Here is a 26,948-nt window from a genome sequence, read left to right on the forward strand (position 1 = left end):
GTGGCCAAAGTAGGCTAGGTAATGTCACAGTGACAAATAACTCCAAAATCTCAGAGGTCTGCCACAACAAGGGCTTTTCCTTACTCTCAGGACTTACTCCTGGGGTACTGGGTGGTTCTGCTCTGTCATCCTCAGCAGGAGACCAGATGGGGAGGTCCTATCACCATATTTCTAGTACTGCCTCACAGGAAAAAAGCAAGGTAGTGACTTGCATGTATTGTTTCATAAAAAATTTGTCCAGAGATGGCATGTGTCACTTCCACTCACAATTTGTTGGTCAAAGCAGATCATTTGGCCACACTCAACTCAAAGGATAGGAAAAGTAATCCTGTAATCTTCCCAGAAGGAGGAAGAACTATTTGCTGAACAGAATTAATGACTATTCTTATGGAGTAATTATTTTTTAATAGGTGTATTAGTCATCTACTACTGTGTAACAGATGACCCCCCAAAACCAATGAATGAAAACATTCATCTCATAGTTTCACAGGGGCAGGAATCCAGGCTCAGTTAGTTGGTGACTTTTGTTCAAGGTTTCTCTTGAGGCTGCTCTCAAGGGACTAGTCAGAGTTGCAGTCACTTCAAGGCTGGTCTGGGAATGAATTCCCTTCCATGGTTGCTCTTGTGGCTTTTGAAAGACCTTAGGTCCTTCTTGGTGACTGGAGATATTAGCTCCTTACCAAGTAAGCCCCTCCATCGTGCAGGCTCATGGTATGGCAGCTGGCTCTCCCCAGAGTGAGTCATCTAAAGAAGAACAACCAAGAACATAAGATGGGGCCACAGTCCCTTATGACCTAACCTCAGAAGTGACATCCCATCACCTCTACCATAGTATGTCTGTTATAGGCGAGTCACTAGGTTCAGCCCTCACCTGGGGACAGGAACTAGGCAAGGATGAGAATACCAGGAGGTGAGGAACGGGGGGCTGTTTAGAGGCTGCTTTCCACAATGCGATTGCTGGCAAATCCCAGTTCTACCATCCACTGATTGGGTGACCTTGTGCAGACAACTCAACCGACATAAGCTTTCTCATGTACAAGAAGGAACTTGTAATATGATGTACCTCCCTGGGGGATATAGTTTAATATTCTTTTATACATATGAATGCTTCCCTGGTGGCTCAATGGTAAAGAATCCACCTGCCAGTGCTGAAGATACAGGAGATATGGGTTTGATCCCAGGTCGGGAAGATCCCCTGGAGGAGGAAATGGCAACCCACTCCAGTTTTCTTACCTGAAAAATCCCATGGACAGAGGAGCCTGGCAGGCTACAGTCCATGGGGTGGCAAGAGAGTTGGACATGACTTAGAAACTAAACAACAACACATATGAACACATCTGGCCTGGTGACTGTAAACACTCTCTAAGTTTGCTTGTTCTCTCTCTTTTCCTTTCCCTTCCTCTGACCCTGTGTAGGCTCTTTGATATATTAGAAGATGATGAGTCTCTTTGTTGATGCAAAGGAATTGGCAAGTTTTTGGGTACAAGCTATTGCAGGCACTTGTCATTCTATCAAGAATCTCAGGGTTGGAAAGAATTTAACACATCATCTAATCTTTCTACTGATCTGATGTGTGTCCATCAGCCTTCTTTTTCTTGTTTCCCATTGGCCTGGTTTTTGCTCCATCCAATCAGGATATTATTTATAATTGGGTATTCCCTACAAAGATGGGACTCTTAATGCTTTCTTAACTCCTATGTCTTCATGCCCTCCTCACTACTCAACTCCTTGCAGCTTCTGCCTTTATCTTTCTTTTGTGCTCTGGCCTTGGCTGCTGTGTACCAAGGAAAATTCAATTACCATTGACTCCCTGCCTGCCTGGCTCCCTGTCATTAGCTTATGATACTCTCGTTGGCATCTTGTCCCAAGCAGAACCAATATACTGAGTAATGAGCTGGAGCACATGAGGTGTGGTGAGGTCACTGCACCAACTCCAGAATCTGACAGTCAGGAAAATGGAGTTCAGGTACCTCGTGGAGCTTCAGATGAGGCTGGACACAGAATCTTCTCCTTGACAATCTCCAGTATCCCCCAATTTTATATTATTATTCTTCCAGCTTCTGTAAAATGTTCTTCTCAGACAACTTCAGGTCATCCTTTCCAACCCGACTGCCTCCCACAAAAGTATTTTACATGGAAATATTAGAGCCAGGAGACTGTGAAAATAGGGAAGTAAGTGGGAAGATATGTCATGCTTTTCTTGTGAGAACGTATTTAACAATTTCTCGTTTATTTATTCATTCAACCCACAGTTTTAAAATTTATTTATTTTTTTAACAAGTTATTTATTTAGGCTGCACTGGGTCTTCGTTGCAGCTCTCAGGGTCTTTACTGTGGCTTGCAGGCTTCTTAGTTGTGGCACGTGACTCTTGGTTGCAGCATGCATGGGGTTCTAGTTCTCTGATTAGGAATCGAACCCTGGGCCCCCTGGACTGGGGGCATATAGTCTTATCCACTGGACAACCAGGGAAGCCTGTGCAGTTTTTATTGTCTTCTATCTACCAGGCACTAAGCAGGTTCTGAAGATACAATGAGGAGCAACAATAAAGACACAATCTTTATCTACAAGGACTCTACAGACTGAGAAAGGCCACAAGCTCAAAGAAGACAGGCTCTGGGGCACCAAGGGTCAGCCAGAGCAGAGTTCACACCTCCTTATTGCAACAGATCAAATGAGGGGTTCCTCTTTTTGTTGAATCCCCCTGCAATACTGGAGACCTGGGTTCGATCCCTGGCTTGGGAAGATCCCCTGGAGAAGGGAAAGGCTACCCACTCCAGTATTCTGGCCTGGAGAATTCCATGGACTAGTGGCAAATAGTCAGACACGACTGAGGGACTTCACTTTCACTTTCACTTTAGATGGTACATACTGTTTAAGTAGCAATAATTGTATATGTCAATGTGCTTCGAGTATGAATGAGAAAAAATATATATCCAACACCTCAATCTCATGCTAAATGTTTTTGTTTTTATGAATTTACTCATTCGTTGAACAAATATACAGGGTTGGTTACTCTGTACCTGGTCGCTATTCTAGCTACTGAGGGTCCAGAAGTGAACAAACTGCTGAAAATTTTGGCCTTCATGGATTTCACATTAAATTCAAATAACTTACTTAAATTCAAAACATGAGATGACTTAAAGAAAGAAATCCACAGATAAGCCAGTTCTGCCACTTACTCCTCGGGTAAACTCAGACCAGTTTCTCAATCTTTTCATGCCTCAGTTTCCACCAATATTCTTGCCTGGGAAATCTCATGGACAGAGGGCAGGCGGGCTACAGTCTATGGGGTCATAAAAAGTAGGACATGACTGAGCACACACACATCATCATTCCCCATTTGAAAAATAAGGATAATGGGGTGTGTTCCTCACTAGGTTATTCTGGCTTTTGTGAGAATGGATCGTGTGAAATGCACACAGTCCCTGGAGCACAGAGAGCCCAGTGTGAGTGTCTATTAATTTTTTTTTTTAAGTAAGGACAAAAATTTTGAACGACTATGAGAAGCTGGAGGCTCAGCCTAGGACATCTTCCCAAGAGCCTGGAGAACTAGTTAAGATGCATGCTTCCCAGACTTTATCTTAGAGTCTGAAATCCCCTCCCGGCTACTACCCTGAGACCGACCCACCAGGGGGCTGCGTTAGGGTTCAGATGAGAATTCCTTAAGGTGCACTGTGTGTGTCCCCAACTCACGCTCATCCGTGTCCGACTTTTTGCGACATCCTGGACTATACCCCACTATAACCCACCAGGCTCCTCTGTCCATGGGGTTTTCCAGGCAAGGATACTGGAGTGTTGCCATTTCCTATTCCAGGGTTAAGTTGCAGTATGGTGGGGAAATGCTTTCCTTGCTGCTCTGGTGCCTTGAAGGGCAAACTCCCCAGCAAGTTGTATTCAGTGGGAGGTGTTCAGCAGAGGGACCAACAGGTATAACAAACAGGAGTAAACTGATTTGCTTGTGAAACTGCAAGAAATTTGCCAGGGTTGAGGTGTTGGGTATGTGAGGCTGAGTTGACTCTGATTTGAGGAGACACTGGCTGGTTGTCCCCAGCAGGCAGAACATGCTGAATCAAGTTCAGTGGAAACCTGCCAACAAGCTTTTTGAAAGTGTGAGAAGTTTGCATTTTAGGGCTTAAGTTATTGCAGCCAGAAGCCCAAAGTAGCTGCTCTGAGAAAAACGGATTCTAAGAGATCCTTTGATAAAGATCTGCAGGCTGTCACTTTGTCTGCAGGGTTCCCTTTTAATAGCATTTTATAGCAACCCCACCCCACAATGATTACAGAGGAGATGGCAAATGGAAAGAGCCTGTCCAACCCTTTAAAGAAAGCAACAGATCACACTCAACCGTCTCATATGTTTTCCAGAAGCTTTACTGGCAAGCAATGTGAAGGAAGACAATTTCCAAGAATTCCTTTCATAACCCCAGGGTGGGGAAGAGAAAGTGCTGGGGAATCTGATGGATGTAGGTTCAAATTCTGACTCTACCTTGAGCTCACTGCCTTGCCCGGAGTGAACTACACAGTTGCTTAAGACCTCATCTCATCTGTCTGATGACAATCATGTCAAGAATAAACGATGCTTGGGGTGGGAGAAGAAGAGGTACGTGCTCTTATGTATAAAATCAGCTACAAAGACTTACTGTATGACCCGAGGAATACAACAAATATTTTATAATGACTATGAATGAAGCATAACCTTTAAAAATTGTGAATCACTATATAGTTCACCTGAAACTTATATAATGTAACATTAAATATTATCTATACTTTAATAAAATAAATAAATAAGCTTCAAGGATATATTGTATGATACAGAGAATATAGCCAATATTTTCTAAAAACTGCAAGTGGACTATCGCCTTTAAAAATTGTGACTCACTATACTGTATTATACATCTGAAACATATAATATTGTATCAATATATCAGGGAATTCTCTGGTGGTCCAGTGATCAGGACTCTTCACTTTCATTTCTAAGGTCCAAGGTTCAACCTCTGATTGGGGAACTAAGATCCTGCAAACCACAAGGTGTGGACAAAAAAATAAAAAGCAATTGTACATCAACTTTATCTCTATAAAAAAATAATAAAGAAAAAAATCAACATTGGAAAACAAAAACAAAACAACAGAGTGCGTGACCTAATGAGTGTGATATATGTGGCACAGTTTGGCACAGGCTAAAAGTTCATTGAGTGACAACATGTTATTCTTTTTTTTTGTTGTTATGTTATTCATTTTTAATCAGAAAAAGTGAACTGGTGTCCAGAAACCAGAGAAAGAGGAAGACAAAGGCAGCACTCCCCATGAGGGAACTTTTCATTTGGGGCTTTTAGAGAAAAAAAATTTCAGAAGGGTATGTGGCTGAGAGAGGCCATCTGACTAAGGGCTGAGAATTCAGCTGGAGTTTCTGCAGGGGCAGGAATGGCTTTGTCCCCTCAGAGCGCAGAGCAAAGAAATGCTTGGATGGATGAGGGAACTCGAAGTGCCGAGGACAGAGGCACCAAACAGAGGGAGTTCTCCTCCCGCTAGCACACACACACACACACACACACACACACACACACACACAGGCACACACACACATCCTGCTGTGGGTTCAGCCACTCGTGGGGAGCCACGAGGAGGAAGGAGGCAAGGCAGGGTAGGAGGCAGAAAGAGAAAGCCACATCGAAAAAGGAAGGAAAGGGACATGGGAGCGGTTTGCTTTGCAGAGCGTTGGCGTGGAGAGAAAGCTGGCCTCCAGTGAACTGAACTCCTGGCTGCCCTCCCTAAGTACTACCCTCATCAATGGGCCCCACCAGGCTCCTGGAGGGCCTGTGATGTGCTCCCCACTTTGGGCACTGAGACTGGAGTTCATCAATGCCACAAATCCAGCCCTGGACGGCTGACCCACCAGCATTGGGCTAAACTGTGTCTGTCCTCTCCCCTGGCCCCAGAGTTCATGTCTACCAGGAATCTCAGAATGTTTGGAAAATAGCATCTCTGCATATGTAATTAGTTAAGACGAGCTCATACTGGACTAGAGTGGGCCCCCATCTAATGACTGGTGTCCTTATAATAAGGCTAGGGGAGATGGAGAGATAAGCACAGGTACGGGGAGAGGCCGTGTGATGACAGAGGCAGAGACGAGTGATGCCACTATGACCCAAGGCATGGCAAGGATTGCTGGAATCCACTAGAAGCTACAGAGGTCGGAAAACGTTCTCCCATGGAGCCTTCAGAGGCCTCCCTGGTGCTCAGCAGTAAAGAAGCTGCCTGCAATGCAGAAGACTTAGGTTCCATCCCTGGGTTGGGAAGACCCCCTGGAGAAGGAAATGGTGACCCACTCCAACATTCTGGCCTGGAGAATCCCATGGACAGAGGAGCCTGGTGGGCTACAGTCCATGGGCTCGCAAAGAGTCTGACACGACTGAGAGACTAAACAAAGAGAGCACGGCCTCGCTGACGCCTGTGAGAGTACATTTCTGTTCTGTCAGCCGCTCAGTTTGGGGTGATTTGCTACGGCAGCCCCCAAAATCTGATATACTGCTGTAAGAGAAAAACAGAACGCTGACACCCCTCACTTTGCAAGGTACTGTATTAACCGAAACACGAGCAAATCAGAACTGCATCCGCACCTTGCGGGCCCTGCGGTAACTGAGCCCCAGTCTCAGTTACCATGGAACAGTACCAAGCGCGCCTGGACACACCCCCTCCCGGCACTTCCGGGGAAAGTACAGACAGCTCATAATCAAGAGAGAATTAATGAAGAGCAGGACAAGGTAAGTTATTAAAAAAAAATCAACTATATTGAATCAGGAAGGGCTTTCTGCTATAGTGAAAGTGTGTGTGTGAAAGTTGCTCAGCCATGTCCAACTCTTTGTGACCCCATAGACTATACAGTCCATGGAATTCTCCAGGCCAGAATACTGGGGTGGGTAGCCATTCCCTTCTCCAGGGGATCTTCCTTACCCAGGAATCAAACTGGGGTCTCCTGCATTGCAGATGGATTCTTTACCAACTGCGCTATCAGGGAAGCCCCTTTCTGCTATAAGTGAATTTTAAAACATTAGCAGAGGCTCTCAGAAAAGTCATCCAGGGGAATGTAGGGAGCCTCCTCTACTTCTTTCAGGGTTCAGCTCTGACCCTGCCACTTCTTTGCTGTGAGATCCTTTACCTGAGACTCATTTTCCTCACCTGTGAAGTGGTGATCACAAATCGAGGTATTCCTGGGGGAACCCAGACCTGATTGTTCACAGCAGCCCCTTTCACTCTCAGTGGTGCCCTGGTTTATATTAAACATCAGTCAAGCCAGAAAAAAAGTGGGGGAGGGGACTTCTCTGGTGGTCCAGTGGTTGAAACTCTGTGCTCCCAATGCGAGGGGCCCAGGTTCGATCCCTCATGCTGCAACTGAGAGTTTGTATGACTCAACTGAAGTTCCTGCATGCTGCAACTGAGACCTGGAGCAGCCAAATAAATAAAACAAAATAAATAAATATCTAGGACTTCCTTGGCAGTCTAGTGGTTTAACACGCCACTGCATGGAACATGGGTTCAACCCCTGGTCTGGGAACTAAGATCCCACTTACCACGTGGATCAGCCAGATAAATAATTAAGTAAAATAAAAAATAAGCAAAACTATAGGATTGCTTTGATTTTCTACTTTTCAAATATGAAATTATAATATCATATGCTTTTCAAACAACAATTTCCCAGAAAGTTCTGGTATTCAGGTTTCCTACCTCAAGGGGGTTTCCTGACTGAGAACCACTTGAATGAACTGTCTCTGGTCAGTTCTCAGACAATTCAGCTTTCGGGCTTCAGAGCCAAGCCTCCAGAATTGGACTAAACTGAGTTGACATCTAAGGTCTACCACCTATTCACTTTGTGACCTTGGCAATTCATATATTATCTCTCTCCCCAATCTCGGAGTTTTTTCTTTCATGCAATGGAGCTAATCACAGTGCGTAATTCATAGAATTGTTGAGATGATTAAATGATATATGTAAAATCCTTAGTGCAATACCTGTCACAAAACAATTATTTCTTACATGGGACATGAGAAAAAGGATTGTGTTTAGGCTGTGCAGAGTTTATTTGGGTTTGCATGAAGGAAGAACTCCTGGACAGTCGGAGTGGAGACACTACAGCATCCAGACGGCCTGCTGTCATTGTATCTGTTGGCCTGGACGGCCGTGCAAACTATCCCTAATTGTAGATAACCAGAGAACAAAATATGCAGCCAGCGAGATGCGACTCAAAGTATATTAGGGCTCAGGATTTCATTGTACTTATACCTTGCTATGGCTTTCAGTCCTCTGTCACTCTTTGCCTTTTTTTGTGTGTGTGAACATTATTGTTGTCTTGTCCCCAGAACAAGAGAAGGCAACGGCACCCCACTCCAGTACTCTTGCCTGGAAAATCCCATGGATGGAGAGGCCTGGTGGGCTGCAGTCCATGGGGTCCCTAAGAGTCGGACACGACTGAGCAACTTCACTTTCACTTTCCACTTTGATGCATTGGAGAAGGAAATGGCAACCCGATCCAGTGTTCTTGCCTGGAGAATCCCAGGGATGGGGGAGCCTGGTAGGCTGCCGTCTGTGGGGTCGCACAGAGTCGGACACGACTGAAGCGATCTAGCAGCAGCAGCAGCAGCAGCCCTCAGAACAAGGCAGTATCCTATTGTGGGGGCAAACTTGAAGCAAGCTTCACGTCATACTGGGCTTGTTAGCTATAAGAAATAGAAATTCCTACTGAGTCATTGAGTCCTAAATATGATTTTCTAGAAGGATGTTGGGGAGTTCCCAGAACTGATGGAGACCTGGGAAGCAATGCCAAGCACCTACAGAGCCAGACAACTTGGTCTCCCTGGGGACAGTGAGTGACCAGAAAGAACGCACTCAGACCTCTCTCTCCTGTTCTTGGTTCACTCCAGTCAAGACTCAAAGTACTGGGAGGAAAAAAAAAATCTGCCTAGTCTCCCCTGGGCATCTACATGGCTGGAAGAGGCCAGGGCTCCCTTGAGCCTGCCCAGACCACCTATACTGGGTAAAAGGACATTCCAAAAGGGGACGGGGATACTTTACCCGAAGAGGACAGAGGATGCCTGCATCCCCAGCACCCCAAGGGCTCCTGAAAGTGGGCGTAGGAAACTCGAGAGTTACTCTCCCAGGGTGCCCCTGAAAGTCTGAATACTCTAGACACAGCCCTTCCCCTGCAACTTTTTCATCTGCAAAAAACGGTCAGTTCACCAGATATTAGGGGCTTCCCATGCAGAATGTTTCTACACCCCCTGGCCGCTTCTACTGCTCTGATCTCCTATTTCATTATGTTTAATCGGTCCACCCCCAGCTCAGAGTACTGACTTCCTTTCTGATGAGCCCATTAACAGTGAGTGCCCTGCTGGCGAAATCCCCCAGGCCAGCCAGGGAGGCATTCCATGATAAGTTTCCAAATTTGTTGTGGAAAAGGCAGCAGTCTCAGTGCCTGCGAGGGAGATTTGTGAGGTGAGGGAAACGACAGCTTAGTTTGTTAAGAAGAGGAGAGGGGCATGGCAGCCTCCTGGAAATAACGGCCCCAGGATGCCTGTCTGGCCTGGATTCATCTGGTGGTGGTTGGGACTCCAGATTCTTCACACTGTGGGGTTGCCTGCCTTGGCTCCCAGGCCTCACGGAATGCTCCTGTAGCGTTCCATCTAGGATCTTCCAGCATCACACGGGGTACTTTGTCAAAACTTCAAAGAACCCGAAATGGCCTTAAACATGGTTGTGCATGTGTTCAGTCCCCTCTGACTCTTTGCGACCCCACGGGCTGTAGCCTACCAAGCTCCTCTGTCCATGGGATTCTCCAAGCAAGAATACTGGAGTGGGATGCCTACTCCAGGGGATCTTGCTGACCCAGGGATGGAGCCCACATCTCCTGCAGCTCCTGCACTGGCAGGCGGGTTCTTTACCACTGTGCCACCTGGGAAGCCCTTGTGGTTAGACTGGCACAAATCATCTTGGTGCTTGAGGCTGCAAGTCTTTGTAAAGGATGACAGCTGTATGATGTGGCTGGTAAGAAAGTCAGACAGGGAAATGGAGCAGGCCTGGGCCCGAATCCTGTCTCTTCTATTTTGTTAAAGGACTTTGTGCCATTCTCTTAAGTTTTCTTTGCATCTTTCTTCTCATCTGTAAAATGGATATAATCACAGTCCTTTATTTGTGTGCTTATTGTGAGGATTTATGGAGAAAATGCATGTGAAGTGCTTTGCACAGTACTAGCCCCTTAGAAAACACTTGATTTATGTTAATGTTGCTATTATTATTAGTATTTTCATTGCTATGTCCCAGTTGGAAAGAATATCATACTTATGATTACCTGGTCCGGGCTTACTGATCCTCATTACAGACAAAGGTATAGAATACAACTTGTTCGCACAACAGCTGTTTGGAAAATCTCATGTCCCAATACTCAGCATCATGACTTTCAACTTGACCATAACCCAAGGCCCCAGGGATGGTGCCAGCATGACCAAAGGATTCAGAGAAATGTAGTGGGAATGATGTGACCTTCCCCACTGCAGAGTCTGTCCTTAGACAAAGTCCAAACCCCTTCACGTGGCCCCTGGATGATCCAGCTTGGAGCCCACACCTTAAGCCCAACCCAGGGATGTTTTTTTTCTTGTGTTGTCCGTTCCTTCCAATTTTGTGGTTCCTCTAGGTTCTTCCTCTCTTCCATAGCAGAGTCTTGGAAATATTTGACTTGACTAACTCATACCCATCTTCCATGTTTTAGCTGAATACCTTCCCTGGACTTCTAGGCTGTCAGGCACCCCCATAACACTCTGTTCTTCCTCACCTTACTACATTGGGTTCTTGAATTTATTTAATTACTTGCGTAAATATTTATTTAATATCATGTGTCTTCACTAGATTGTTTAAGCTTTTTCTTCCACACTGGTGCCTACTTTGTATGTAGTGGTAATACAATAAATATTTGTTGACAGGGGCGGTCTGGGGGTGGGGATCAGACCTGGCATGGCCTTGGCACTGAGCCAGTTTGGAAGATCCATCCCAGTGGTAAGATGTCCCTGCTGCTAAGTTGCATCAGTCGTGTCCAACTCTGTGTGACCCCATAGATGGCAGCCCACCAGGCTTCCCTGTCCCTGGGATTCTCCAGGCAAGAACACTGGAGTGGGTTGCCATTTCCTTCTCCAATGCATGAAAGTGAAAAGTGAAAGTGAAGTTGCTCAGTCGTGTCCAACTCTTAGCAACCCCATGGACTGCAGCCTTCCAGGCTTCCCCGTCCATGAGATTTTCCAGGCGAGAGTACTGGAGTGAGTTGCCCTTGCCTTCTCCAGATGTCCCTAGTTTAGAAGATTATCCTGGATTCAGATAAGGCAAGGAAACAAAGCCTTTATTTTGAAAGACTTGAACCAAATCAGCTAAAAATGAGTAGAAGGCTCTTGGGAAGATTATGTCTTCTCTGGTGGGTTCTTCTAGAAAGCCAAGGCTAAGATTACATTACCTCCAGCTCTATGTCATGTGTCCCTCAAGGAGCACGGCAAGAACAAATTCCTTTAAGCATCAGCCTATTGCCTTTTTCTGGCCATGAAGCTCATTGGTTGCATTTGTTTTGCAACATTAACTGAGTACCTTCTATGTGCCCAGTCAGTGCCTCGCACTGGAGATATCAAGGCACATCAGCAAGCAGCTCCAACTCCATCGAGGAGGCCAGAGGAGCACCTGGGCGATTTGAGGGGGGTCTCTTAGATGGGAAACAGCAGGAAGTAGGGAAGCCTAGTGATGCGGGATCAGGGGACCTAGGCTGAACCGCTCCTTTGACACTGCCTAGCTTTATGACCCTGAGAAAGCCACCCAATGACTCGAAACTCAGGACCCTGAAGTGTGTGATGAGGAAGTAAGTATTTTCATCTCACGAGGATGTTGAGCCATAAGACAGGCAAACGACCTGTGGAATGAGAAGGGTGTCATGGTGCTTAGCTCTTATTAGTTGCAAAGGTGTAGAAAAGAGAACTGAGGAAGCAGCAATCTGAGGGGCTTCCCTGAAGAGGTGACATTCAAAATGAGACACGGAAGTGTGTGAGGAGCACCAGGCAGATCGAGGAACTGAGATCCAGAGGAGGGAATGTACCTGGCAGTTCAGAAAAAGAAAAATGTAAATTGCCTCAATTAAGTTGTAAGGGGTGATATGGCAGCAGGCTGGACAGGTAAGCTGGGGCAGGTTAGGAAGAGGTACAAAGATATTTATATTTTTATAGCCAGAGTAAGGAGGACTCCTAAATTCTCGTCTGTCAGGGAGGGATCTGGTCAGTCGTCTTCTTTAAATTAATAATTTCGCTGTGTTGGTTCTTTGTTTCGGGATCTTTCCTTATGGCACATGGGCTCTCTAGTTGTGACGCTCCAGCTCAGCAGCTGCGGCACATTGGCTTGGTTGCTCTGTGGCAAGTGAAATCTTAGCTCCCTGACCAGGGAGGGAACCCACTTCCCTTGCGTTGCAAGACGAATTCTTTAACCCCAATGACCAGAGAAGTCCCAGATCGATCACCTTTTGAACAAGACCACTCCTGTTGCTTTGAGGAGACCATGTTAGAGTCAGGGAGACGCTACTGTGGAGACAGGCACAAGGTGGTGGGCAGAAAGATGGGGTGGCTGTCATCAGTGAAACGTGGGATCAGAGCTGAGCGGAGGTAAGGAGGGAGCATCTGAAGGACTTGCTGATGTGTTAGAAATGGAGGGGGAGAGAGGGTGAAGTGGGAGAGGGAATGCTCCTTTACTGAGCCCTGCTGGGCCATTTCCCATATACAATCCCATTTAATTCTCTCAACCGTCCTGGCAGAGAGGTATGGTTCCCACATACCCCCAGCCTCCCCTTTACTTTCTTCTCCCTTCAAATTGGGAAAGGCAGACTCAGAGTAGTGATGTCCTCTGCCCTGGATCCCCCGGCCAGCTGGTGACACAACCGGACTGATACTGAACTCTGTGGGACTCCTGCCACCAGATGCCTTTGTTGATGATGACTGTTAGTTCTCAAACTCGTTTCTTCATCCCCATCACTTGTGGAACTTTAAAAAAAAAGAAAAAATGGGATTCCTGTCTCCACCCTCTGGACGAGGTTCAGTAGCTCTGAGGCGGACCTTTTATAAAAAGATCCTCAGGTGATTTTGAGATTGAGTCAGGCTTTTAAAACATCTGGCCTCTTCCAACCAATTCTGAGGCGCTTAGCATCACTGTTACCCAGTGACTCAATCTTGGGAATGGCTCTTCTTTGTGTGTGTCCATCTTTGTGCTTCAGGAATTAATTGTATTTCCCTTGCTGGATGGGAGGCTGTCAGTCACACTCAGGGCCCCAACTGTAGCCAAGGAGGAGGGTTGGGATCCAAACCTCAGGGTGGGCAAGTGACCCCAGAAGAACAATCAGGGAAAGAGGGATGTGCTTTCTTTGATGAGCCTATGTTAGCTTATAGTTGCTGGCACCCATTTGCCCCAGGAGGGCAGATCCTGACTGAGATGGAAGTATGGAAAGAATCCTGAGGCCACTGTCTGTTTGAGCCCCTAGATTCAGTCAGCCTTGGCCTTTTTCAGTTACAAAAACTAATTATATACATTCGCCCCACTGTCCATGTCTACAAGCTAAAGTTGAGTTTCTGTTGCTTGCAACCTAGATTCTGACTGAGACTCAGAGAAGCTGTTGCTGAGGCTTCTACTCTTTGGAATGAATTAGGTAGACATTACAGCAGGGAAGAGGTTTGGCATGAACTGAGCACAGAGCATTGGATTGAATGGGGTAAAAAAGATGGGCAACTCCAGGGTGTAGAAACTGAAAGTATATGACAAATAGGTTCATTTATTCATTCATTTGTCAATACACTCATTCATTTCATCAGCACAATCTTATATGCTAGATACTATGTCTGCCCTATGGGGTACAGTGATGGAAAAAGTCATAGTATGTGTCCACAAGGAGTTTAGAGTCTAGCAAGGGAAAAAGAGAATTAAACAGGTTATTTCTATATGGATGAACATGTCCTGTGAGCCTAGAAGAAGAGACTTAGCCTGGTCTTTGAGGTCGTAACTGGGAAGAGTCACACTGAAGGGGTGACTATGTTCAAGAAAGCATGCCCCTCTCATCTAGTCCACCTAATCCTTATCTTCCCCTTTAGGGTTCCAGGCAACATGCTTGGCACCAGGCAGACAAAAATGGAAGCTGCCCTCAAGATACTTACATTTAGATACATTACCCCTTTTCTCCTGTATCGTCACTTCTCCCCTTCATCCCATCAGCCTACAAACTAATGATCTCTTTATCTTTAATAAGAAAGTTCGATGGCTCAGACGGTAAAGTGTCTGCCTACAATGCAGGAGACCTGGGTTTGATCCCTGGGTTGGGAAGATCCCCTGGAGAAGGAAATGGCAAACTACTCCAGTACCCTTGCCTGGAAAATCCCATGGATGGAGGAGCCTGGTAGGCTATACAGTCCATGGGGTAGCAAAGAGTCGGACATGACTGAGCAACTTTACTTATCTTTAAAAAGATAAAATTGAGATAATCAGTTCAGTTCAGTCACTCAGTCGTGTCTGACTCTTTGTGACCCCATGAACCGAAGCACTCCAGGCTTCCCTGTCCATCACCAACTTCTGGAGTCCACCCAAATCCATGTCCATTGAGTCGGTGATATCATCCAACCATCTCATCCTCTGTCGTCCCCTTCTCCTCCTGCCCTCAATCTTTCCCAGCATCAGGGTCTTTTCAAATGAGTCAGCTCTTCGCATCAGGTGGCCAAAGTATTGGAGTTTCAGCTTCAATATCAGTCCTTCCAATGAATACCCAGGACAGATCTCCTTTAGGATGGAAAATCAACCAAATGCAAATCCATCTCTTCCCTTATCTTCAGAGCTAGCTTCTTGAAAAAGTTGTGGTATTTTGTACTTTGTGCTTGGCTTTCTACTCACTGTCAAAGCCCACACCACCAGGAAAACGGCACCGCATTCAGCCATTCACCAAGGAATTGTTGAGTCATTGTTCAGTGTCAGGCATTTATGTTGTCACTGATGAAGATTCACTGCTGAACAGGACTGATGTGATTCCATTCCTCAAGGCAAGACAAGAGATTTTATAAAGAGTGGAGAGTGTTTGGGCAGACAATCCTGGTCTCCTAGGGAACCTTGTCTCATGGCCTTAGAGCATTAGGAGGTAAGCCATGAAAGATGAATAAGAGCGTGCCGGGCTTGTGGGTGTTGTGTTGATGGACAGATAGAATGTGGGTCAAAAGTTTTTAAGCAGAGGGGACAAAATATCTGAAAAAGCTCATAGGATATTGGAAAACCAGAGTGATGAGATCTTTGAGTCAGTGGAAGCCAGCATGTGGAGGACTTTGGACTTCATATGTGGAAGGCAAGGAAAGGGCATAATTACATTTGTGATTTAGACAGATCCTGGGAGTGGCAGTGATGGAGAAAACAGTGAGTGGTTCTCAACTTTTTCAAGCCCTGCAGCAGCTTATTAAAACCCAAGCTTGGGAGCCATTTCCTGAAATTCCAATTCAGGGGACAATGTGTTCGAATTTGTCACAAATTCACAGGCTGTGTTAGTATTGATGGTCCAGGAATCACACTTGGAGAATTCTTGGAGAAGGTATTATGGGAAGCCAGGATGCTGGAAAGATTGAAAGGCAGGAGGAGAAGGGGACAACAGAGGATAAGATGGTTGGATGGCATCACCGACTTGATGGACATGAGTTTGAGCAAGCTCTGGGAGTTGGTGATGGACTCGGAAGCCTGGCATGCTGCAGTCCATGGGGTCGCAAAGAGTCAGACTCAACTGAGTGAACTGAACTGAACTGAGGATGCTGGAAGAATGATTAGGCTGCTGTTTTAAGTGAAGGACTGAATGAAAGGAATGAAGAAAAGGACGGATCTTGGGTGGATGAGGCTGCTGTCCCACTGGGGAGGAGGTGTGGTCAAGAAGATGCCTCCATGTTGCTAAATCCCATGGAACCATTCTCTGTACATCCTGCTTCCCCTCTTGCTGTCTCTGATACTTCTGATAGAAGGGCCTCCACCTAGAGCCTTATCCCTCCTAAGTAATAAGGGTTTTCTCCTTTGTTTCCCTTACAGCATTTCCTGGGTTCTTTCCCGGATTCCATTTACCCTGGGGGCCTGGGGATGGTCTTCAGCAGCTCCCAGAGCTTGAACCCCTTCCTGCCACATAGCACACTTTGAAAGTGTGAAATAACTTAGAGTCGAATTGTCTTCGGTTCCTTCGTTCTCCACTAGTCCATAGGTGACTTAGGGCTAGGACCTAATCTGTCTCATTTATCTCAGCATCTCTTCACACCCCCAGCACACTGTGGGCCCCTAGTAGGTGCTCAGTAAATATTTATGGACAAACAACAATTCATCTTGCTCTCACCATTTTGCCAGCTCTGTGAATGCAGGCAAATTACTTAATCTCTAGAAGTTTTCAATCTCTTTATATGTAAATTAGGGATTAGCAATTGAATTTATCTTCTACGCATTGCTTGGGGGGTGGTGAACTAAGAAAACTGTATATAAAATTCACAGTAGACTGACTACTGTTGGGTTGTTTTCTTTTTACTGTTGGCTGCTTATATGACTTTGGGAGAACTTGTCTAAACTGCAGTGTCATCGGATTAAAAAATTACTCTCTAGGTGGGCTGCTGGGAGGGGCCAAGAGATAGAAGGAGATAGGAGGTGTGTAAAGAAGGTTAATCCTCTCTCCCTGAGTTCTCCCATTCCCTAGTCCGGAGACACCCCTGACTGCACTGGCCTGTTTTATCCCTGGATGGGCTGATGGGGTGACAAAGGAAGAAAGTGTTGGGGATTGCTGTTGAGCGGCTCCCAGGCATTGTGTAGAAACAAAGCACATTCCTTTAGCCTCAGAAGGTCTACACACCATTAATGCTCCCTCCACTGTGTCTTCCTAAAGAATTTAGTGTAGACTAATATTGAAAGAAACAAGATTTAAAACAAAATGAGAAATCAACTCAGAGTCATTTTGAGTCACTTCAAACCAGTTTGGCAAAATGAGCATTCTTAGGTATTTCTTTTGCATTTGGAATTAATCTCTAGAGTGATGAAAATAAAAATAAATAAATAGAATTAGTCTAGTTTCACCCTGGAAGGATCTAGACTAGAGAAACATTATTGCTACAGCTTTTGTGGTGGGTGGTAGAGTCTTTGTAGTTTTTCTTTTTTTCTTTTCCAAACAGGTACCTGTTCTCATTCTGTTGGCTGTGTCTACCTCCTTCTTTGAAACCGGCATGTAATATATATTCACTGGAAGGACTGATGCTGAATCTGAAGCTCCAATACTTTGGCCACCTGATGCGAAGAGACGATTCATTGAAAAAGACCCTGATGCCGGAAAAGATTGAAGGCAGGAGGAGAAGGAGAAGAGGGCAACAGAGAATGAGATGGTGGGATGGCATCACCGACTCAATGGACATAAGTTGGAGCAAGCTCCAGGAGATAGTAAAGGACAGGGGAGCCTGGTGTGCTGCAGTCCGTGGGGTCACAAAGAGTTGGACATGACTGAGCAACTGAAGGACAACAACAAAAGGTTTATATCTTAAAAGGGGATCCTTTTGTAAAGCTACAGATGCATTTATAGTGTCAGGGGACTCCTTTCAGCCTCTTCTAACCTAAAGTTTATGCATTGTTGGGAAGAAATGTTTCAGAGGCCCTCAGCGTGTACACTAACAAATTCTCATGGGCTATTGCAACCAAGCCACACCAAAAAAAAAAAAAAAAAACCAACCCTAACATGATTATTTTGTTCTCTTTCCCAAACTTTGTCTTAAAGACCAGCAGAGAACTCTATGTACACATCCTAGCTGTAAGTACCCAGTTCTGAGGCTGAGATTGTGAAAACTGTGCATTTAAAAGTTTGATTGATTGTTTTTATAATGTGGATCTCTATCCAAATGGCAGCATAAAATAACACTTTCTTCCTCTTTATACATTCCATCCCTAAGCAAAACCACTCCAGGAATCCCCTGGGGAAGGCATTAATTCCTGGACAGCATCCTGGGTTAAAGGTATAGTTAATATTAACTTATTCCTTCTTGTATATTCCTGACCGAATCATAAGCTCCATCCCTCCTTCTCCAGTTCTTGATCATTGTTACCTACAAAATAAGATTACACAACAGCATAAACCCTGGGGATGCTCTGGATTGGCTAGGAGGACCAATTTGTTGAGGGTCAGGGTCAGCCTGATTTTCTGGAAAGAAGTTGGCATCTAGTCTGTTTTCAGAATGTTCCCTGGCTTCACAAGCCTAAGGAGGTGGGGGGAGCCCGATATGTATTTGGAATGGTTCCCTTTCTTCTCCACAGCCAAGGTCTGCATCCCGAAAGTTGTTTCCTGATCATTTGGAACGGGGAGTTGTTTTTCTAGTGAGAAACACTCTCTCCTATTCCACAGGCTTGTCCAGACTCAGTGATACAAACTAACACCTTCCATGCTCCCCAGTGACTCACTCCAGGGCTGTACTCCAGCCACAAAGGGGCAGAGAGTGAATGCTGTAAGTTTGCCTCTGCTTCTCTAATACTTTGAACTACTCCACCTCTGTGGATAGTATCTTCCTTTGAATTTAGGATGTAGGGTGTGACAGCTTGAAGCTATTAGGGTAGGACTTAGGATCCAGAATAAAGCCTCAAGAAAAAAGACATTAAGGACTTGAACAAATTATTTTAGCGGTCAAAGCCAAAGACAGTAATTATTTATCGATTTACAGGTCATGGTAGATTAAAATTCCCAAGTAAGTACAGGGATCTGAAGATCTACTCTGAGACTGAGACAATGAGATAATTGTAACAGTGATAGTATCTTCCGTTCACCTATGTCGTCAATGTTCTAGTTTCTGGTTTGGACTGTGGGGTTTTCAAAGGTTCATAATTAATAACGTGTGTGTACATATGTTAGTCACTAATTGGGGCTTGCCAGGCTCCTCTGTCCGTGGAATTCTCCAGGCAAGAATATTGGAGTGGGTTGCCATTCCCTCCTCCAGGGGATCCTCCCAACTCAGGGATCAAACTCGGATCTCTCTCATTGCAGATTCTTTACCGTTCTGAGCCCCCAGGGAAGTCCAAAATCTACATTCAAAAATGCTTTTCATGTTCTAGTGATGAGCATGTATCATGCATGTCCCTGTGTGAAAGGGGTTGAAAGGAAGGGGAGTTTGTCATTTCCAAAATAATAATGACTCACATGATGAAGACCAAGTATGTTTTATGATCTGGACAGTAGCATTTCCATACTGGCTGCTTTACAGGAGCAACTGGTGAGTCTCATTTAACAAATGACTAAGGTAGGAGTGAATGGATGGCATCACTGGCTCAATGAACATGACTTTGAGCAAACTCCGGGAGATGGAGAAGGACAGGGAAGCCTGGCCTGCTGCAGTTTATAGAGTCGCAAAGAGGCAGACAGGACTTAGTGACTGAACAACAACAAGAGTGAATGAGCCGTGAGTTTCTTTTTGTGAAAGGAAAAACTAAGCAAGGAACAACAAAATACAAACAAATACAAAATAAAAGGAGAAAAGAAGAACTGAGGTTCCATCAGGCCTAAGTGCTGAAACCTCAGGTCCTTGAGACCGGCCAGTTTAATGCGACTGGCTTGTTTGAGAGGTGGGTTAGCACAGGTTAAGCCTGCCTTGGGATCCTGCTTCTGTTCTTCATTATCCATGCAACTTAGGCACATGGATGAGTTTCCTTATCATGGAGAAGTCAACAGTACCTTCTTCATACGGCTGCTGGGGGGAGTTACGAGAAGGAAAATGCTTAGAAAAATGCCTGAAACCTAAATATGGTTATTTCTTGTGTCAGCCCATCAGGCCCCAACCCCAAAGCATCCTTGATCTCAGTACTGCCAACACAGAAAGAACTCAAGCATGATAGCCAAGTGTGGAGTGCTTTTCAATAAACACGGGACTTGGATCAGCCTTTTACTGTGTAGCTGTGGAGAAGTTCTATAACCACTCTGAGCTTCTATATTCCCCTTTTTGTTAAATAGGGTTAATAACTTGTCTCCCAGAGTGCCTGCTACTGCAGGTTAGCAGCAAAAGTCAGCTCCTACTCTTTTGCCATTGGCTGTTTCAATGGGCAGAACCCCAGGTTCCAATGGAGCTGGGGAATGGCATGGAACCTCCAAACTGAGTTTTTCCTTCATCTTCTTCCAAATCCCCAGTCCTTACCTTCCTTTGTATTCATAACTGTTATCTTTAACTTCTAGCATCCCTTTTACCTACCTCTAACCTTCTCACTAGCCTATTGCCCTTTCATTCTTTTAAGTATCAACTCTGGCCCTTATCACAGATCTCCAGGAAGCATCTTATAACCCTGAGAACTTAAAGACCTTAAGTCCCCAGACCCATCAGAACAAAGAAAAGCCCTCACCCTTTCTTAAATGGCTTCTTTTCCCATCCTTGTAAGCTCATTTCCCTTAAGGGCCAAATACTGTTAATTTGCAATTGATGAAAAGGGAATGGGGGGGGGGGAAGAGAAAGAAACAAAACACAACTTAAGATTTGGCTCAATTATATATTTGATGGTATTTTATTTTTTCTAAAAACAATAGAAAAAAATCAACTTTAAAAAGGAAAATGTACTTAAATAAAAAAATTATACCTATATTATAGTAGGAATACCTACTATAAATTTTATTAAAGTTATTTACATTTAATGGCTATATTTACAAAGGAAAATTGGGTGAAATTCAGGAGTTTTTTAAAACAATTCTTAAATACAAATCTGTTAAAGGAAAAAAAAAAAAATTGTAAGCATAAAAAAAAAGTTCTTTTATGCCCAAAGTTCTATTTGAGGCAGTTTATAGTATGGCTAAATCTTTCAGTCTTAAAGATCCAGCCAAGGTTGTGAGGTTGTTCATGCATATGAAAGATGTTCCTATGTAAGGAGTTGACAGAGGAACCTTTTCCCTCACTTTCCCTTAGTAACAAATGAGAATTTCCTTAGGGAGTCCAGTTCCTCCCTCCAATAGGTCAATTTAGGCGCAAGAGTTCCGTATCTGTTCAAGTTTGAGTTTCAACTGTTCTCGCCTCTTCCGCAACACGTCTTTTTCTGACAGGAGCTTGTGCTCCTCTGCTTGGACCGACAGGATGTACGCTGTGGCTTTTTTAAGGATAACTACCTTGGGGGCTTTTTCATTGTTCTCCAACTCTGGGATCTGGTCACGAAGAGCAAAAAAGCTGCGTTTCAGCTCGTTTCTCCTCTGGCGCTCCAAAACGTTGTGTGTCCGCCTCTTGTCATTCTCCTCCGTGTCCGAAGACCTCGGGCTGGCACATTTGCGGTTGTTGCTTATCTGTTTCAGGACCCTGCCACTGTCCAACTTAGCCCTCTTGGCGGCGGGATAGTCCTTCCTAGTGGAGGGGGGCGCTGCGTAATTGTGCTGATGGGTAGACACGTGGCATCTCTTTAGGACTAACGGGCTGTGAGGAGGTTTGCTGTGGCTGCCTGCAGAGGGTGACCCCGATTCTGACCTTTTGGCAGGGGGCTGCCTCTTTTCCACAGAAACAACATCAATTTCTTCCTCATCCTCTTGTTCTTCCTCTTTAAGAAAGAAAGAAAGAAAAAAAAAAAAATCACCCAGTTAACAACGGTTTCCTTAAAGCAATCAATGACCAGATGAAATTAATGCTATGCCAATACAAGGGATTATTAGGTAAGAGAGGACCCGGAGGATGTCCCTGCCAGTCCAGTGGTTAAGACTCCATGCTTCCAACACAGGGGGCAAGTTTTGATCCCTGGTTGGGGAACTAAGCATCCCACATGCCATTGGGTGTGGGTGGCTAAAAAATTAAAAAAGGACCCTGGCACAAAGTTATTCCCAGACAGGTAGCCAATCATCTCTGCTTTTCTTCTCAAGAAGACAGAGTCTCAGGGAGGAAAATGACAGCTGGGTTTATGGCACAGACAAGAAAATTACAATTTACCAGGATACAGCATTGATGCCAATTCTTACCTAAGACTTAATGAGGCCCTGGACACACCCAGACAAAGCACATTCCCAAGCACCTCCTATTTGCAAGGGACTTTATCTTTACCAAGAACCTTTCAGGTGTTGCAAATGATAACTGCGAATCTTTGGTATAACTTTAGCAACCCCCTATCTTACTGGAAGTGCAAAAAGAAAAAAAAAAAGTCTCGCAGCTTTGCCAAAAGTCCTAGAAGGTGGGGGAAGGAAAAAACGAAGTCCAATTTTGGAAAGGTCTGGCTTTTAAGTGTTCAAAAGAGGTGCAAAGATCCCAACTCAGTCCATACACTTTTAAGGCACTTTCACTAGCTCCCGGCGCTCAGGAGGGAGGCTACCCGGTCTCTGTACACTGCCCCTCTTCATTTTTGTTGATCTGTAGTCCATTAAATCCCAACAACTCAGAAGGGAGGAGGGAGGTAATTCATTCACTCTCGGAGAGATCAATCCTCTCTTAACTCCACAACGACGACTCGCCCCGCCCCCTTCCAGGGCAATTAAAATGCTTAAGAGGGGTAAGAGGGAGCGGATTGAGTTGCTAGATAAGCTAGAAGATTTAAAAACCCAAACGAAATTCCTAAGGGGAGGGAAGGGAAAGGAGAGGACTGGCCACTAGGGCTATCTTAGGGGAAGGAGTGGGAAGAACACTAAGGCTCGGTGTTTCAGGGATGGTGAGCTCCCAGATTCTTCCAGACCTTCCATTTCCTTTCCAAATATAAGGGGAAAAAGGCAGGGGGCGGGGGGCGGGGAGTGGGGGCAACTGAAATGTGGCCCCTTGAGTTGGCAGCCAATGAGAATAGGAAAGACAGCCAGCCGACCCCTCTGACGCGCCTGGAAGGTCCCAGCTTACCAGAGTCGCTACTGGTCGTGGGTGGGGTCTCCTCATGGAGCGCCAGGGGCTCGGGACTGGCCCGCGGGGAGGACTCAGCAGAGGAGAGCAGAGAGTCAGAGGACGGAGAAAAGGCGGTGGAGTCCGGGGAGGCGCAGGGCTTGGGCGAGCTGCTGTCGTGGAGCGGGTAGGGGAAGACCACCGAGGGGTCGATGCATTCGGAGGCGGCGGCGCTCAGGTCCTGCAGGTACAAGCTGGAGGTGGAGCAGCCGCCGTGCCCGCGGGCGGGGCTCGGGCTGCCGCCGTCTTTGCGCGCAGCCTGGTAAGAGGCCAGCTTCTCCGAGACTAGCTTGGCGGCGGCCGAGAAGCCGCTCCACATACAGTCCTGGATGATGATGTTTTTGATGAGGGTCTCATCGTCGGGGTCGCAAATGAAGCTCTGGTTCACCATGTCGCCTCCCAGCAGCTCGGTCACCATCTCCAACTGGTCCGCGGAGGAGAAGCTGCCGCCGCCGCCGTCGTCGTCTCCCCTGGGCGAGAAGGAGGCGACCGCGACGTACGACGGCGAGCAGAGCCCGGAGCGGCGGCTAGGGGACAGGGGCGGGGTGGGCAGCAGCTCGAATTTCTTCCAGATATCCTCGCTGGGCGCCGGCGGCTGCAGTTCGCTCTGCTGCTGCTGGTGGTAGAAGTTCTCCTCCTCGTCGCAGTAGAAATAAGGCTGCACTGAATCGTAGTCGAGGTCATAGTTCTTGTTGGCGAAGCTGACGTTGAGGGGCATCGCTGCAGCCTGCCGGAGGGGGCACACAAAGACGGGCCAAGTCTTGAGTTAAAGGGGTCTTGGATGGTGCTAAAACCCCACGCAGCGCGCACCGCGCGCCACAATCCAGAACCACTCCCCTTCCAGCGCTATCCCCAAATGGGGCTGATGGGAGGTGGGGAACGGACAAAAAAGGCACCCTTTTAGCCCGCTCTTAGTGACCGTCTACTATCTCAGACACACGCTTGGCGAACCAGCTCCTCAGCGCCGCGGGGCTTTTCTGCTCCCCCACGGGGAGCCTGGAGCGCGAAGCCCGGGAGTCTGCCCCGCCACCGCCGAGCAATCGAAATCAGGTTTGGCCTCCGTCACAGGCCGGGGGAGGCGGCGGCGGCGGTGGCGGCGGCGGCGGGGAATAGGATCTGCCAAACGCCGAGGCGCAAAGTTTTGCGCCACCTGAAGGAGGCGGCGAGAGGCGCCGCGGCTGGAGCGGTTGCGCTCAGCCCCCTCCCGCTCCCGGGTCCCTAGCGCCGCGCCCGTTCCCACTCGCGCGCCCTCGTCTCGCTGCTTCCCCTGCCGGCGCCGGCGCCCCTCCCAGCCTCCCTTCTCCGCCTCCCGCATCCCTACCCCCAGCGCGCCCCTCTTCCTTCCTTTGCGGGCTTTCCTTCTCTCTCCGGCTGGGGTTGCTAGCTCAGCTTCGAGCCTTAGCCCTTCTCCAACCACCCCCCCCCGGCCCCCACCCTCATAAATAAAAGGAGAGTGTTAAATAATAACAGAGACGTCTCCCTTCAACACTCAATACGGCGACGCAACTGCGCCAGAGACCCTGCTACGATTCTGCGCCCGGAGCCTGGCGTCTTCCCCCTCACCCGCCGAGGGTAGCAGCTGTTCTCGAAAAGCCCGGAGCCCCGCTCCTGGCCGTCCTCCGCATCTCAGGGGGCGCAGGGACACCCGCGCGGGGACCCCGGAGGCGGCCGGGGAGCCAAGGCTGGGTGCAGAGATTTTGCCCTCATTCCCCCCCACCCCGAGTCAATAATTCCAGGAGACTCGGACACATCTTTGCCCCAGCTTCCTTTTCCCCGTCCCCGCGCCTTCCCAACACCGAATCCTAACCTCTCTGTAGACCAAAATCTTTAAGTTTATTATCCTTTAAAAAAAAAAAAAAGCCAAAGGCCAACTTCTAAAAGGAGCCCGGAGCGTTGGAGACGCCGAGGGGATCGGCGGGCGGGACGCGCCGCAGTGTCTGTCTCCGGCTGTCAGAAATGCAGTAAGCCGAAATTTAAATGCCCTTTTCCAGACAGGGAAAAGTCAGCGGCTGCGGAGCTTTCTTCGCTCACATATGCAATGTGTAATTCTTACTCCAAGGAGTTCAGGATGTAAAGGGTTTTCTGCCAACCGCGAAGCATACCCTTCTTCTACCCGACAAAAGGCAAAAAAGCAATTAATGCAATAAAGCATGAATGTCCACCCGGCCGGGGTCAGCGTCCATCTAAGGCGAGCAAAAACCTCTAAAGGCTACTTTCAGAAAACGCACCCCCGGTTTCCCTCTGCCTTCCTCTCTCTTCCCATCTTGACAAGTCACTGTACCCCGACCCAGTTCTGGTTCCTCTCCATTCCACCCCGACCAGCCACAACTACTCTGAGAAAAGTGTCAATAGCGCAGGAATGGGAGAAAAGACACTCTGCTCATCGCGGCGTTAAGGCGGTAGCAAAAATAAATGAAAAAGGCCAATAGGTCCGGGTGCTCACCCGTATTTCCACTATCCGAAGGAAATCTAGCGTCCAAAAAACGGCGAGAAGCGCCTTTCAGAGGCGCGGGTCGTGGGCAGCGGCGGGGGAAAGTGTCTCCCCAAAAAGGCAGAAGAGCTTCTCTGCGTCCGGGGAGTCTTGGTGTCGCTCGGGTGTTGTAAGTTCCAGTGGGCAAAGTTTCGCGGATGCGGCGCGGGTGGCGGACCGCTAGCAGGGTGGGTGAGGTGGGGTCCGGCCGGGCTGAAGGCGCAGAAGCCCCCCTTTGACTCCGGATCTCCCTTCCCCGGGCGCCCGGAGCGCGACTCCGCTCGCTAGGCTGGCTCGGCTCTTCCACCCTGGAGGGCCCGCCCGCACGCTCCCTCTGCCTCTCGCTGGAATTACTACAGCGAGTCAGATAAAGCCCAGAAAACTGGCTTTTATACCGAGAAGGTACGGCCCCTCCCCTCTGTTCTTTTTCCCGCCAAGCCTCAGAGTAGCCCTGCCCTTCCAGGCAGTGGTGGAGCCAGGAGGCGGCCGCGGCGAAGCAGCCGCAGCGGTAGCCGCGAGATGCGCAGCCCGAGGGTCCTCCGCAGCGGAGACCCTCGCCTATAAAGGGCTGGTGGGCGGGGACTCACCAGAGAGGATCTTTTTTCTGTCTCCCCCGCCCTCTGCTTTGGGAACCCGGGAGGGGCGCTGGTGAGGAGGGAGGGCAGGAGGGGAGGAGATTCAGCTCTTTGAGCCTTGCACTCCAGTGCGCCGAGCTCTCGGATGTAAACACGGTCAGAGCGCCGCATGAATTAACTGAGCGCCCCTACCATTTTCTTTTGCTCCCGCTCAAACCGTCTCTCTGCGCTGCTTGGTTCCTCTGGAGCAGCGCTGTGTTGGACAAACCGCATACTTGTCCTGTGTTCTTAAATCATCTGGGGCAGAACCGTTGATCCCTCGACGCTGAGAATACACCGTGTACCCACGGCTGCGCCATGCACGTCCCGGGTGGACGGGCGCCTCCCCAAGGCCGGGGAAGGGGCAGCCTTTGGAAAAGAACTCCTACGAAGAGAGGAGGAAAGAAGGGGTATTGATGGGCGCGCGCTCTGAGTGTGTGTGTGCGGGGGAGGTTTTTAAGTGTCGATGGGATACATGATCAGAGGTATACGGAAGAAAAATGGTGCCTGGAATTACTAAAATAATTCAGCAAAGCGCTGCCACGTATACTTGGAGAGCGCGTTATGAATAAACACCCATTGCATTTGTTGGGGGTGTTATGCATTCTGGGTGTGCGCAGCTTTCTCGACTGGGCACCTTCCACCCACAATGAATCCCCCGATTGCTGCCAAAGTCTCAGAGGACCCCCCACTCCTGGCCCTGCCCGCGCAGACCTACACGTATCTCCGCGGGGGCCAGCGTTCCTCTCCACCCCCCTCCTCCCCGCCGTACGCGCTAATCCCTGAGATCTTTCTGCGGGTTCCGGAGCTGGAGTAAGGGAGGAGCGCGCCTGCGGGTGCGCGCCGCGGGGGACCACCTCCGTCCGTCTACACCCCCATCACACCCCCGCGCCTCTCTCTCGGAGTTCCCAATTCCGCAGCCAGGTTTCAGAAAAGAGACGAATCCTCTTTGCGTCCCGTGGCGCCGGTTTGCACCACTC

The 26,948-nt window shown here is 47.6% G+C and overlaps 1 protein-coding gene across 1 annotated transcript; it reads right to left on the bottom strand.

The window, feature by feature from the left end:
• Window positions 1–20,540: 20,540 nt before the first annotated feature.
• Window positions 20,541–25,465, bottom strand: MYC (MYC proto-oncogene, bHLH transcription factor). Its single transcript, XM_055545790.1, has 3 exons — window positions 25,328–25,465; window positions 22,846–23,611; window positions 20,541–21,574 (listed from the first exon to the last, which is right to left on the bottom strand). The coding sequence occupies exons 2-3, from the start codon at window positions 23,600–23,602 to the stop codon at window positions 21,012–21,014; spliced, it is 1,320 nt and encodes a 439-aa protein (XP_055401765.1). The 5' UTR covers window positions 23,603–23,611; window positions 25,328–25,465; the 3' UTR covers window positions 20,541–21,011.
• Between the last annotated feature and the right edge of the window lie 1,483 nt (window positions 25,466–26,948).

The sequence above is a fragment of the Bubalus kerabau genome, chromosome 14 (assembly GCF_029407905.1).
Source record: "Bubalus kerabau isolate K-KA32 ecotype Philippines breed swamp buffalo chromosome 14, PCC_UOA_SB_1v2, whole genome shotgun sequence".
NCBI classification, from domain to species: Eukaryota; Metazoa; Chordata; class Mammalia; order Artiodactyla; family Bovidae; genus Bubalus; species Bubalus kerabau.